The sequence below is a fragment of the Diadema antillarum genome, unplaced genomic scaffold (genome assembly GCF_040938485.1).
Source record: "Diadema antillarum isolate AM-2024a unplaced genomic scaffold, OU_Dant_1.0 seq00001342_RagTag, whole genome shotgun sequence".
NCBI lineage: Eukaryota > Metazoa > Echinodermata > Echinoidea > Diadematoida > Diadematidae > Diadema > Diadema antillarum.
This window is the reverse complement of record NW_027272108.1, coordinates 78,640-93,913: the sequence shown is the minus strand read 5'-3', so window position 1 is coordinate 93,913 and position 15,274 is coordinate 78,640. Positions and strand designations below refer to the sequence as shown.

General features: G+C 39.0%; 1 protein-coding gene across 1 annotated transcript in view; it reads right to left on the bottom strand.

The window, feature by feature from the left end:
• LOC139708473 (solute carrier family 22 member 15-like) overlaps positions 1-14,377 on the bottom strand; it is a 28,550-nt gene extending 14,173 nt beyond the window's left edge. Inside the window, exons 1-5 of the mRNA XM_071620425.1 lie at positions 14,301-14,377; positions 10,511-10,591; positions 8,941-9,120; positions 7,513-7,718; positions 4,978-5,107 (exon numbers count right to left, since the gene is read on the bottom strand). Coding sequence (XP_071476526.1) covers positions 4,978-5,107; positions 7,513-7,718; positions 8,941-9,120; positions 10,511-10,591; positions 14,301-14,315 — 612 coding nt within the window. The 5' untranslated portion in view covers positions 14,316-14,377. The remainder of the gene's footprint in view (positions 1-4,977; positions 5,108-7,512; positions 7,719-8,940; positions 9,121-10,510; positions 10,592-14,300) is intronic.
• Positions 14,378-15,274: the final 897 nt, after the last annotated feature.

Below are 15,274 nucleotides of genomic sequence, written 5' to 3'. Positions count from 1 at the left end.
AAACCAGATTGTCTTTCAAACACAAACCATGTACACTATATTCATAATTTCCTAGGGCTGTATATTAAAGGTGAGGTGTTGCATACTGTGTTACATGTAGCATCATACTTTAATACACACGATGTACTAGATTACTATCATTCCTGGGGTATTTGGAGGGTACATGCTATCATACAAACCCCTTCCATTATATATATATTGTAGGTTTTCTTTCTTTTTACTATGATTAACAGACCAGCCCCACTTTCTTCTCACTCTGTCTTGTTTCCTTTAATAGTGTTTGCTTGTTTTTTTTAATGACTGTTTTCTTTGTATCATTCTACTCTATTCCTTAATGTGCTCTGTCCACCACCCCCCCCCACCCCCCCCCCCCCCCGAACTGACATGATGTCAGAAAACTAATGGCTAATGAATAGAGATTACCTAATCTCCCTAATCTCTATTATATCATGGCCTTCCTGATGGACTGAGGCACATGCCATTATTACACTTGAGTGGGTTTGCTATCAGAAACCTTATAACTACATGCGACAGTTTTGGAGGGTTATTGAATACTAACGAAAGAAAACTTGGCAAGCAAATCTATTGAGTGTCTGGTCATACATAGAGTTAAATGTGTCTATCCTTATCTATAGTATGATGTTCCCTTAATAAAAAGCAATTAAATCAATTAAACCACTGCAGGTGACTTTCAGTGATCTAAAGTTGGAATTCTTTGCTTGTTTGCTTGTTTGTTTGTCTATCTGTTTGATTGTTTGTTTCTTTAGAAACACTTGATTCACTACCCAATGTCATTCCTTCACATCATTCCTAAGAGAGAATTATCAATGCTGGCATGTTACATCTCATGGTCAAATTATACCTATCTTAGTGGTTGGGATCCATGTGTTTGTAAATGACAAGAAATAATTATGAACTAATGTAACACTGTGAAAATCAAACTGCTATTAGCTTTAAGCCTTGGAATGTCTCAAAAAATAGTCGGAAAGCACACTATCTCTTTCATTTGCACAAATTCATAAGTACACTGTATCTTTTGTCTTTCTTTCTTTTCTCTTGGCATCTTTCAACTATTTTATTTAATAAAAATAAAATATACAAATATGTCTGACGTCATTGAACACCAAACATGCAAATGCCTAATGCAATAAAGTAAGAAAATACAAACAAATATCATGGTTTTAACAACATTTCTACATATTTGAATACTTCAGCATCGTTGGTGGCAATAATGTATCATAATGCCAGCCAAGGCTGGCAGATGGCAGATGGTACCAGCAACAGTGTCAATATCACACAAGTGGATGTTCTGGTGTGAATTTCAACTGCTCTTAAACATGCACTCCAACTGTCAGAAATATTAGTCCAATAATGAAATTCAGTTACAGGTACAGTATTTGTGTTTCGAGTGCAGACATGATATTCTATACATCAAGTACAAGGAATGTGAAGAAACACATTATGGGATAAAACACTGCAACAAGAACAACAACAAAGAGGTGGGATACAACTGTATCTATTTGATTTCATTGTTAGGCAGACATGCAACCTTCACTGCATTGTCCACATTTCTATGCTATAAAAAGTATAAAATGCAGACAAATTTTGTGTTGATATTTCTTGTTTAATCTATTATTTTTTTTCCCATAATCTGTTTTTTGCTGTGTAACTCTCTGAAGATTAAATCAAGTTGGGATTTATTCTACATCAATATGGACACCAAGGCAGTCCCTGCAATGAACTATGTAATGAGGATGATGTAGGGCCTAAAGGCACAAGTGTTGTTGCAGGTGGACTTGAACCAGAGACTTCTGAGAGCCTGTTGTCTGAACCACTGCATCATCCACATTTTTGCCCCTCTTGCCCTTTTTTCCCCGAAAGTTTTATGTTGTTTCTTCGTTTTGGGGGCCTTGTTTGCTCACAATATTGTGCATGGAAATTCAGTCAAACATTTCATGTAATTAATTTGGCGGTCTAATAGACCACACCTACATCTGTACACATCCTGACCCATGGCACAAGAGTCATTTCAATTCACCGGATTCCTGATCAAATCATAAATCTTGTACATTGATTCAGTGCAAAATGGTTTGCTAACAATTCAAACCAACCCACTCATGGATGATATCATAAAATCAGTGTGAAAGTGAGCAATACATTTTCCCTTTAACTTGCTCAGGAATGTCTGATTTGAAGATTTGTCAAACACTATACCAGTAAACTAAAGGCCAGTATCATCCATGGGCCTTATTCGTAACATGGAGCTACTGTACATCACAAGCTAATGGTAATATCACAGCTAAATGTACCTTGCACTTCAAGGAAAGCAAACTTATGAAATGATTTATAAAATACAAATATTTACCATGCAATAACCTATTAATGTGATTCAGACAGTGCAGACCTACTTGAGTAACAATCTCAAGTGTCTTATAAGAGTGAATACACAAAGCCACAATCCCTGTCCTAGAAAAGATATAATGCTCATTTCTGCAATTGAATGCTGAAAATCATGACTGTGTTTGCCAAGACATGAAATTTCTTTGATGTAATAGATTCTGGAAAGACATGTAGATACATGTATGATGCTTGCTGGATAACATGATATGGCTACAAGGATATACACACATGGGACTACAGAGATGGGACTTCAATCACTGTACAACCATGAAGCACAATGCATTGTACATTGGAGCATGCCATCGTGACAATAGATTCTATATCAAGGCGTTTCCCTCATGCATTTTGCTTCACTGCATAATAACTATAGCCAATATTCTCTCTCTTTCTTTCTCTTTTTCTTTTCTACCTTCCAATCCCTAAAATTATTCTTATTCTGAATGCAGGCAAATTAGAAAAAACAATTCTGAAATTAAAAGAAACACAATGAATATTTGGGTTCTGCTATGACTGTTATCTTACATCTTATGACCTTGGTACTTTAATTGCTCTTTCTTTAAAAGTTAGTGCAGTCTCTTTACTGCTGTTTTTCCTGTTCTCTCACTGATGTTATTGTGCATTTGAGGTGTTAGATTGTTCGCAGGTTTCACTAGGCATTTTCACATCAGCCCAATAAAAATCCAAGCTGGAGATATTTTTTGCGATCGCAAATTAGCGCGCTATTTCATTTCCTATTCACATCAGCCCGAAGAGAAATAGCCCGATTTTTTTTCGAGCTAATTCGACAGCTGAGCATGCACAAACAGTGTCGGGTATACCAGTAGAGCGCGCGATTTCAAAAAAATTACTTGGTGATCCCCATCACACACTCTAGGCATGATGGGATGCATCACGCTAATTTCGTTAGGCAATTTCACATTATCAAACAGCGCGCTAGTTCGCAAATTATCCCGCTATTTCAGAAATTTTTCTAGTTGGACACGAGAAATTTTCTCAATCAGAGTGATAAAATTAGCGTGCTAATTTGTATTCACATCATCAAATAGCGCGCTATTTCGTGATTGCGTTAATCTCCCAAGTCAGAAAATAGCACGCTATTTCGAAACATCGGGCTGATGCGAAAACGCCTAGTATGTTTCTGCTTCATTGCCCGTTCCATTTTATGCAAGTTACGCAATTCCTGTGGACCACACACTGCTCTCGTGATGTGCAAAACTACTGCATTAAAGTGCTTTGACTTTCCATGATATCCCAGCAGGTCCAAGCAAAATGTGGTGTTTGATGTATGGTTGCTATGAAGAACAAGGAGGAAAAGGACTTGGGAGAAACGGAAAGTGATTGAGACAGGTGGTGGAGGGACTAGCGTAGAATAAGCCAGTTTGGAGAGTAGCTCATGTCTACATGAGTGCAAATGATTTTTTTCTTTTTCTCATCTGGTCTTGAAGGCCCTTCATTCATTTCAAAGTGACAAAATGTATCAGCATGGATGACTAACAATGCATGGAATTATCAGCCATGTTAAAAACAAATGATGAACTTGTGAAGACCAAGTGACCAAACGGTCCATCAATTCACACTTGGCAAAGCATCTACATTGTATCTAATTATTTTGCATCACTCAATGTTCAATGTTATAAAAATCTTTTTTCTATTAAGTATTGCCAAATGCCTTTTGGTGATCAGATGGATGTGTTGGCAAGTGCCACCTATCACGACTACTTGAATAATAATTGCATCTCAGATGCTTATCTCAGTGAATTTAAAGGACAAGTTCACCTTCATAAACATAAGAATTGAGAGAATGCAACAATGTTAGTAGAACACATCAGTGAAAGTTTGAGGAAAATTGGACAATCGATACAAAAGTTATGAATTTTTAAAATTTTTGTGTTGGAACCGCTGGATGAGGAGACTGCTACAGCTTGTGAGTCATATGCGTACAACAGTATAAAGAAAATATAAAGAAAATTCAACATATTTTCACTTTTTTCACATAATAAAAGAGCACTTGACTTGGCTCTTTCTAAAGGCAGGGGGAATAATATTACCCATAACATTTGTTGGTAACGAGTCGGGGGAATGTGAACTTTTTTCATAAGATGAAATTTTGTGAAATTCTCTTTATATTTTCCTTATATTGTTGTACGCATGTGACATCTAAGTTATTCACACTGCAGTAGTCTTCTCATCCAGCGGTTACTGCACAAAAACTTCAAAAATTCATAACTTTTGAACGGATTGTCCGATTTTCCTCAAACTTTCAATGATGTGTTCTACTAATATTGCTACATTCTCTCAATCCTTATGTTTATGAAGGTGAACTTGTCCTTTAAAGACCAACATGCCCTCTTGGTACAATGTCCAAGGCATAAGTGACATTGTTTTGGTTTTTTATGCTTTGTTTTTGTTTTGTTCTTATTTTTTGCTCATGTGCAAAATGGAACTCCAAACTGGCTTAAATCAGCTCTTATATGAAACACATGCGCTAATGTGACCACAGGTTAGGACAGCATGAGGCACTCACACCACTGGTACCACATTACAGAAGCCACACCCGAGAAGCCACGCCCGACATACCATCACTCCGCCGGCAAAGCATGCAGGAATGCACGACGCTACCTTGGTGCGGTAGCTGGACGTCAGGTTCTCCGTCTGCAGGACAAAGGATGTCAGAATGACCCCTCCTGCCCCATAGCCAACTAAAAATCTGCGAGAAAGGCATTATACATCTGTCTAGCAAGATGATTGGCTAATGATAGGCTAATCATTTGCCTTCACACAAATCAGCTCAATGAATGATAGTATTTGGCATTTGAGTGCTGTTAATGGAGGTTAGTTTTCAGTCTTTCTGAAAGGTAGATTAATTTGGGAAAGGAATGATTAAAACTGAATTTACCCTCAATAAGAAGCAGTCAAATCCTTACAACGAAAACTTCCACGTTCCATGTGATAATCCAATATGGTCCAAGGCTTACAGGCTCATTCTACCTATACAGTATACTTATTAATTGCCTGTCATTACTGTATTCTTCAGCAATATCAAAGTGGAATTACTTTCCCAAACTTTCAACCTTATTCACCAGCGATAAAGCTACGGGAAAAGTTATGGCCATTCCTAGAACCTGAAATTGGACAACTGACATGAAATATCATACTTTGTTTAATTTTCTTAAAAGGGTCTGAACTTCAAACAAATAAATGACACATTGTTAGGTGTTAAGAGTCAAAAGAAAGGGACAGGGTTGGGGGTTATCACACTGTACCAAAGCTCACCAAAAACTGAATTCTTAGTTGTATGTTGCCCACACTTCCTATGAGAGGCAGTCAAAACTGAGTCTCACTTTCAAATAAACATAACAAGCTCCTAAAGCTAATGTCAAGTTGCAGAAGTTCTAAAGGAGTAATATCCAGTTTAATATTGTTTTTTACAGCACACTACATAATATGTGACCGGCTACAACAAAATGATCCTAAAGTCGGGCGAGGTCGATTATTTGAAAATTACTTGATATAATCCCCTAATCTTTCTGCTTTAAATCGATATATAAAACATTTTATGAAAATAATCGGCTGCGGAGATATCGATGTTTTAAAGAGAGCATGTCGAGACGTCTGGAAAATCACTGTTTAGAGAAAAGCGCCCTAAAAGTCTTCCTTGCGACACAATCGCAATCGAAGGACACGAAGTCATTTTTCACCTCTGGACAATAGAAGGTGAGCCCTAGCAACCCCCGAAGAGTTCATTCAAGCACATCAGCGTCGGCGGTCTCCTCACCAACCAATCAGTGACCAGGATGTGAGAAGCGGCTGAGCATAGCGCACCCCGCCCGCACGCACCAGTCTACTGGGCAGTGTGCGAGCTCACGCTTCGGTTAGCAGCAAGCAGCAAACTGACCAATGAGATCACTATGGTCGTTGTTAGGGGCGGAGCCTATCTGTGGCGCTCAATCCAAATTTTCGAACCAGTTTCTGCTCAGTTGAAACGCCAAAAAACATAGCTCAGAAAAACGCTATTTTTTATCTTTCCTTTGATCATTTTGCTTCAAAATTTCGACAGATGATAGAAGACATGTTAGACTCCAATAATATGTCAAAATCAGAAAATCGTAAGTTTTGACCAATTTTAATGCTCTGACTTCAAACTCGATTTTCACGGCTTCGACCATGCACGACTTTAGGACCTTTTTGTTGTAGCGGGTCACATATGGTCCTCGGTCAAAAGCCATCAATCAACTACCATTTACTCAGTTGCCAGTAATTTGCAACATCTATACTACTTTGTGGAAAAATACAAACAGCTGGATAATCCCCATGACCAGTACACATACTGCAAATGTTTTCTGTAGCCTTATAGACACTGTTTGAAAGGTTATACCAATTAAAAGTTCTGACAGAAGCAAACAGTGAGAACACACTGAGCTTGATAATCTTCTATGAGGTGTGAGGAATAATACTGATTAATGTATATTTAATTAGGACAAAAAAAGCATGGATGGAGATTGTGATTGCGACTACAGTGCACTCCCGTTATAACGAACACAGTTATATTACAAAATTATGGTTACAACGAAATAACAATTCAGGCCGCAACATTATCCTCTTTATGTATTTTTTTTTAGTTTTTTGTTTTTGTTTTTGTTTTTGTTTTGTTTTTTGTTTTTTCGATTTGTTCCATTAGAACGATATTCTGATATAATGAAAGAAAACTGCCAGTCCCGAGAACTTCGTTATAAGGGAAGTCAACTGTATCGGTGCAATGAAATTTGCTTTGCAGACAACAAAATTTTACAAAAAAGTTAACAGCATAGTAAAGCTGGCTTATCAATTTCCCTGAGTATGTACAACTACATGTATAAAATCAAAAAGCAATGGATACATGTATGGCATTATTGTATGTTATTACAGTTTTCTCCACTGTGGTCATCACAAACCTAGCAGCTGTACAAGGTACAACTTAGATGAAATTAAAATTCAAATATCTGTTGGCTTGTCACAAGAAAAAGAGTAATAAATTCATTAACAAATAATTGAAAGTGGTAGAGAAAACAAATGCTACAATTGTAGAGAGAACACAGAGAACTTGGGAGTATTACGGTCAATTTTTGGACCCACCTAAATATAAAGAAGAGTTTGAAGGACCAGAGGACGGCGCTGAGTGTGCCCAGTGAGGTCAGCAGGAAGAGTGAGATGAGGGTCATCTTCAGACGGCCGTAGCGGTCAGAGAGTGTGCCGAAGTGAAGATTGCCCACCAACACTCCAGCCATGTACATGCTCTGGGCATAACCAACGTAGTGGCTCTTGTCACAGACCAAATCCCACTGTGGGGAAAATTGATAAAGACAGATCACAGTCAAACAAACAGTCAGGTAGACAGACAGATGGACAGAAAGACAGACAGAGGAAAAGATAAGAAGAATTCTTGGATTTTCACAAAAATTCATACAGTGGTTGTTGGCTCCAGAGGTATACCTGATAATTTCCATTGTAAGAGAGTACAATTGTATGGTTCACCCAAGACTTGTGGTGCACAAATGACGGCAACCTTGTAAACAAAATTGCTGTATTCTGAGGGCTGAAAAGGTCTATTCTGGCAGAAAAGAGTATTTCCACCTTTACTGACATGTGTAGCCATAAAGTCTGGGAAATGCAGTATTGTCCACAAAAACCTGTAGTAATTTTGGCAATATTCAGTAGAAAAGACTGTAGAAAAAGTAACTTTTTTTTTCCAACATATGCACGTACGCCATAATGAGTAGTGTCTCTATCCAGACTGGAAAGATGGTAAATGTTTAACAATAATGCAGTAAATGATATTGAAAACAAGATCCGTTGATCAGATGGAAAGTGTAGACTGTACTCAAAACATCTAGAAATAAGAGCTGCACAATACAATGAATAAATATTATGCCACTGAAGAAATAAAACACATAAAGCACAGAGTTAAGGAAATGTTTGTTGAGCTTGCATTCAAACAGATAGACATACCATTGTCCAACACTAGATAGTATACAGTAGCTTTACTGTCCATTAAAAACAAGAGACCTGGGGATCTCGCGTTCACGTAATCCGAGTATCGCAAGTTTACCTTCCATGCATTCTGGCAGACTCTTACAATGTACCTGAGAACATTGGAAACTTGTGGTAGGGTAGCTTTGAGAGCTGGGGACATGGTGTCCATTTGCATATTCCACTACAGTGGTAAAATACCTGCAAGGTACACTGTACTTCATAGAATGTTGGACTATGCAGTTTTTGAGAAAAAAAAAAAGACTTGATAAAGCCCTATCACTTTTGATTCTAGAGAACAATATTATTGAATATTCCTTAATTTTGGAGGTGTGTTTGGACCCCCCCCCCCCCCCATTGTTCAAACTTGGAACTACATTGTACAGTCATCAATGTACATGTACAAACTCAAAGTAACTTTGCTTTATCAAGTCTGGTTCTAGAGAAGAACTGTAAATCCTTAATATTGGGGGGGGGGGGGGGATTAGGCCCCCGGGAGCATCATGCAAGACAAAAATTATGAAAACATGGTACCTCAGAAACAATTGAAGTGAATTCTGTTCCATATCTGTACTCTTGGCAAGGAGGATCCATGTCACAAACATCATCGTACACAGGCGGCTTGCCTTCACAGTACACTGTGGGTGCCTTGCCAACAAACGCCAGGGATAGCATCTGAAAGGCGGAGAAGAACTGCAGGGTGCAAAGAATGACCTGGTGGGGAAAGGGCAAAGAGCAAAGGTCATGACAATATCCCACTTCCAGTCTACATTTATAACTCCAACTAAATACAGTGTATTTGCGCAGACATGGATCACCTACAATAGTACGGCAGTCATCCAACCATCAGTGACATAATTACAGTCAAACCTGTCTTAGGGGCCACCTGTCTATAGCGGCCACCTGCCATATAGACCATTGTAAACAATTCCCTTCCAGAGAAAAATTATGTTTAAGACCCTGTCTAGTGGCCAAGTGTCTATAATGGCCACTTTATTTTGTCTCCCTTGGGTGGCCAGTATACCGTAGACAGGTTTGAATTTGACCGAAAGACTGATCGGTTTCTGGTTGTCAGGGATACATGTACCAGGTACATTGTATGTTCCACAGAGACTGTGTCTGGCTTCAGGGAATCCCCTCTGAGTGATAACGTCAAAAAATGAAAGACTCCTCTGGACAGACGGATCTTTCTGTTTAGGTTGGAATGTACTCTTTTCATCCCCAGACAATCATAATCTGGAACTACATTGATTGTATGTACAGTGTACCTACTGGGCATCTCTCTTTCTCGGAATCCTGTCATACATGTACATTGTAGCACTATCAACTGCTCTACAATTGTATCCAGGAGGCTGCCCCATCCTGTCTTCAGAGGGATGCAGCTTGCTGTAGACTCAGCTCCAGTCTACTCTAAACCCAGCCCAAGATTTCACTTGTAAACTCATCTTTTTACTGTACATAATTGTATTGTACAACTGTATTTCCTTATCATTTCTTTTATTTTCCACACTGCCTTCTACTGGACAGTTACTGTAAAACATGATATATTCGCGGCATGAAATTTTTGCAAATTGGAGCCGACAGCCTTTTTCGTGGCATGAAATTTTCGTGAATTGCTACTGGCATTCAATGCATGTAGTGTAGACAAAAGCTTTCGCGTGCATTTTAATTTCGCGAATTTTGGCGCTCGCGAAATTCGCGAAATTAAAATGCACACGAAAATTCCTCATTTCACAGTACATTGCGCAACCATCAGAGTTTTACTAGCTTCATGGACAAACTGCTATCCGAATTACAGGATATCTTCAAGGTTCGACTTCACAAGGTCATCAACAATTATTCGGAAGGACCTGGCAATTATACATATTGTAGAGTGACATAGCATCAAGGAAACAGGATTATAGACGGCATGTAGTGTATACCCGAGGGTTTTTCAATTATTTCCTGCTACTCATATGATCTGCATGGTTGGAAACACATTCACATTAGCCTGTGTAGCAGCACAGATTGTACATAATGTTCAATGCAGCAGAGCTGTGTGAACAGTTTGTAAGCATCAAGAAATTAGTTTCCACTCATTCTTCTCCATCAATTCCCAACCCACCTGATGAACGACTTGTGCACGACCAAACTCTCCAACTTTCTTCAGAGCATCGTCAAAGTCCATTTTTGCTTCCAGTCCTTTCTGTATTGAATGCAGGTACAACAGCAAGGAAAAATATTAAAAAACAAAAGCACAACAGGCTTGCCTTCAGCATCAGTTTGATTTCTCGATCTTAATACACTTGTACATACATTGTATATGCATCTTGCGTTTTATGCACTATTTATACAAGTCGATAATAGTTCAGTTCAAACCTCATGCTTTCACAGTTATCAAACAGGGCAGGGACTAGGCTCCTACTCCTATTAAACCCCGGGTGGGGGGGGGGGGGGGGGGGGAGGGATCCTGCTGCAACTATGCAGCCCGACTGCGAAGCAGTTGGGCTGGTCGCAGTTAGGACTGCTCCATGCCTCATAAATTTGTTTTGTGTGAAATGGCTCACAGCCAATAGACAATTACATTACCATTATTATTCATATAAATCGTAGTCTTACAGCATACGAATTTCAAACTCCAACATGAATCACAGCGAGGATATATTCAATATATTTATTTGGGTGATTGAAAACCTAAGATATTATTGAGCAGGACACAGCTTTCATAATATCAACAATTACCAATGGACAGTTTAGTGACAAGGCCAAGGGTGTGTTTGACTCAAAAGACACAGAAAGGTCAACTCGACTCAGAAAAATACCATACAATATAATACAATTATTGCATATATCATAAAAGCAAGTGGAAGTAGCCTGACCAGACCGCTGTGGCGCAGCTGTCGCTTCGCGACAGCGGCTGCGTGTAGTTAAAAAGCAAGCAGTCCTATGATATTGTGTGGATATACAAACAGGGCAATCCACTTAACAAATGTTACAGTATATACCAAAAGAAACTTAGCGTTAATCAACATTAACGTTTCATTAACGCAAGCGCTTTCACCTGAATCGTTAGTAATGCTTGCATCTCCGCTTGCATCTGTATCAGATCTCCGGTATCTAGGGTTAACTTTTTCATCCAACCTATCCTGGCAAAGTCACATCAACAACATCACATCCCGGGCCAATCGGATGCTAGGACTAGTCAGCAGAAACCTACGAAAGACCTCGCAAAGGATCCGCCAACAAGCATACTTCTCCCTAGTGAGACCACACCTAGAATACTGCAGCTCAGTCTGGAACCCACATACAAACAAACACATTTCCCAAATAGAAGCCATCCAAAGGCGAGCAGCAAGATTCACCCTCCAGAGGTATTACCGTCCAGACAGTGTCTCTGCCATGATTGATCAACTTAAAGGACAAGTTCACCTTCATAAACATAAGGATTGAGAGAATGCAACAGTATTAGTAGAACACATCAGTGAAAGTTTGAGGAAAATCAGACAATCCGTTCAAAAGTTATGAATTTTTGAAGTTTTTGTGCAGTACCCGCTGGATGAGAAGACTACTGCAGTGTATGAATAACTTAGATGTCACATGCGTACAACAATATGTGACCGTGCACCTCAAAACGAACATAAAGTCGCACACACTGATTTTGCGTGAGAACTGAAAATAAGTGAAATGGGTCAACCTAGCCGAACTTGACTTTTTCATATTTTCTGAAAGAGCGGGTCTTCTCTTACATTATGCTAAAATTTGGTATCATAAAACGGGCAGGAAAGTGTGTTTTTTAGCAGTTTATCTCGAACATTTTTGGTAGAATAGTGTGATCAGGTGTGTCTTTAGAATCCCTTTTTCATTTCTGAAAAACCTTGTCCACACTCTTCACTTTCAACTCTAATAACTTTTGAAAGGATAGTGCTACTGCTTTGAAAGTTGGCATTGATTATGGACAGAATGTGTTAATGAGGCATGCTTAATTTCAGTTTAATCTAATAATCCCTTCATTGTTGTTACTCTGGTGGTTTACTTCCTGTTTTTTGTCCCATTCATCCCACAGCCAGCACGGTTTGGTAAAGATTAAGCGCTTGAATAGACACTGTACTTCAGAGCCTCTTTTCTCAGTTCACACTTTTCATGAGTTTGTGCTTTCCTTCCAATATTTAGATAGGTTAGGAGAGTTCATTTGATTGGAGTTATACATCATTTTTAAAGCTTAAAGTCTGCTCTTTCAGAATATGGTCTTATTCTAAAAAGTCATGTCTGGCGACTTTTTGTTTGTTTTGAGGTGCACGGTCACATATAAGGAAAATATAAAGAGAATTTCACAAAATTCCATCTTTTGAAAAAAGTACACATTCCCCTGCCTCGTTACCGACAAATGTTATGGGTAATATTATTCCCCCTGCCTTTAGAAAGAGGCAAGTCAAGTTCTCTTTTATTATGCGAAAAAAGTGAAAATATGTTGAATTTTCTTTTACATTTTCTTTATACTGTTGTACGCATATGACTCACAAGCTGTAGTAGTCTCCTCATCCAGCGGTTCCAACACAAAAATTTAAAAAATTCATAACTTTTGCATCGATTGTCCAATTTTCCTCAAACTTTTACTGATGTGTTCTACTAATATTGTTGCATTTCCTCAATCCTTATGTTTATGAAGGTGAACTTGTCCTTTAAATGGGAAAGTCTGGAGAGGAGAAGAAATGCTGCTAGCCTCTTCCTCATGTACAAGATTCAGCACAACATGGCAGCCATCAATGCACAGCACTACACATCACCCATGATTGTTAGCAACACACGACAGTACCATCCAAACAAGTTGCTGGCAATTCCTACCCGAACCCAACTCTATCGGAACTCATTTTTTCCACGTACAGTAACTGCTTGGAATGGGCTTCCTAAAAATGCCCTTGAAGCCACTTCATTGGAGGCCTTCAAGGGAGCTCTTCCACTCAGCATCTAGACTGAGGAACTGGATTTTTACTCGCACCATATATTTTTAATGCACCAACAAGCATGCACTGCAAATGAGCAGCTAAGTTCAACTCCTTAGCACTACATCCTGACTTATGGATCCTGCTGAGTATCTTCGTAGAAGTAGAAGTAATGCAAAGTAACGATTGGGGAAATTAACGTTTGTAGTAACGATGAGTAACGATGAGTAACGATCCCTCACGCAAATTAACGATGTTTCGTTAGAATTTCTTGCCAGTCCACATGACAAGTCCGCTAACGCAAGATCTAAAAATTAACGCACAGTAACGATCTGTAACGATCTGTAACGATCATTCACGCACGGTGATCGTTAATTTTGTAACGCAGAAAGATTAACGCAGTACCGATCGGCGCTTGCGCTACACGTAAATTTAACGCAAAGTTTCTTTTGGTATATACTGTAAATAACTTCAGTAGATTACAAACAGTGTAAAGCCAAATTATAAACTGTGATTACATCTTTAAAATTTGATACTGTGATAGACAGCTGAACTATCTCAATGAATCTAACGTTACTACCATCTATAAGCTTATCACATTTCACAACCACCAGACATTGGCCATTGCACTGGCTAGTCTTCAGCCTATAAATTTACTACATACTAGTCTAGGGCTGGCATCACTCTTTCCCCTCTCTCAAACAAACATACACATAGATTCCATCTGGCTTTTCTCACGTCAATAATGGAAGTAAGACTTTCACGACTTTGTGAACCGCAAGGGCCCCAATGTTAGTTGTGATGGATTGGTTCTAGCTATAGCCATTTCAGTTTGAGTAGCCAGGCCAGGCCAGGCTAGCATCAGGGAGCACCACCACACAGCCACAACACAGGCCAATTAGCTGGCCGGAAGCCTCGGCTACTATGAACAGCAGCAGCAGGGTTTGTGCAGCGGGAGCGTATGGGCATACACACCTGTCGATCTTGCATACTCTGCAGAAACTACACGTAAATCTACGTCTGTTCGTCCGTCGGTCCTGTCGTAACCCTCTGGAAATTCAATAATCGGGGTTACAACTTCTCTTGTTCCTTTTGCATAATCTAGCAAGGAAATCTTCCTAGCGTAAAACAGCGTTAGTCACAAAACACGTACAGTACAAGTGTAGGCTCTACTTGTTCAGTCTAGATACCACACTCGTTTGTGCAGATCATCGCGGTACAGGTGGCCGTGGTGCTGTGCTGCCACGTAATCTTGTTGTTAGCATGCAGTGGGAAGATAAATGCAAGCAGCGCAACGAGCAATGCGGAATAACAGGACATTCCGCTGTGCAGTATTCCCATTCATTCGTTCATTCATTCATTCGTCCATATTTGTTGTTGTTGTGTTTGAGACGCGTCACTCACATAAGAGGAATACTGATTATTTGAGCCTACTGTACTTGAAAGCTGAAAATTGAAAGTTGAAAGTTTATTTTGCTCATAACAACCCATACCCTGGGTACTATCGGAGTCCAATGTAAAAACATATACATATGTGTACAATGCATCACATTATTAATTCAATAATACACAATTGCAAATAACTTTAAAAAGTCAACGGTACAAAACAACTATAACAAAGTAGATAAGAATGAAATACGATTGGTGAAACGAAAAAAAAGTAGAGAAATATACCATATAGTGATACACGATATTCTGAAAAAAAAAGGAAATGACGAGAGAGAGAGAGAGAGAGGGGAGAGAGAGAGAAAGAAAGAGAGGAGAGAGAAGGGAAATGGAGGTGAAGAGGGAAGAGTGAGTAGGACACAAAACTGGTGACAATTCAAAGTACCTATACAAATAAACAAAAGAAACACGAGTGGCATATAGTTCAGAAAAAAAACAATAAAAAAAACAGGAAATAGAAAAAATGCAAAGATATACGGAAATATATATTCATACGCTAAGTG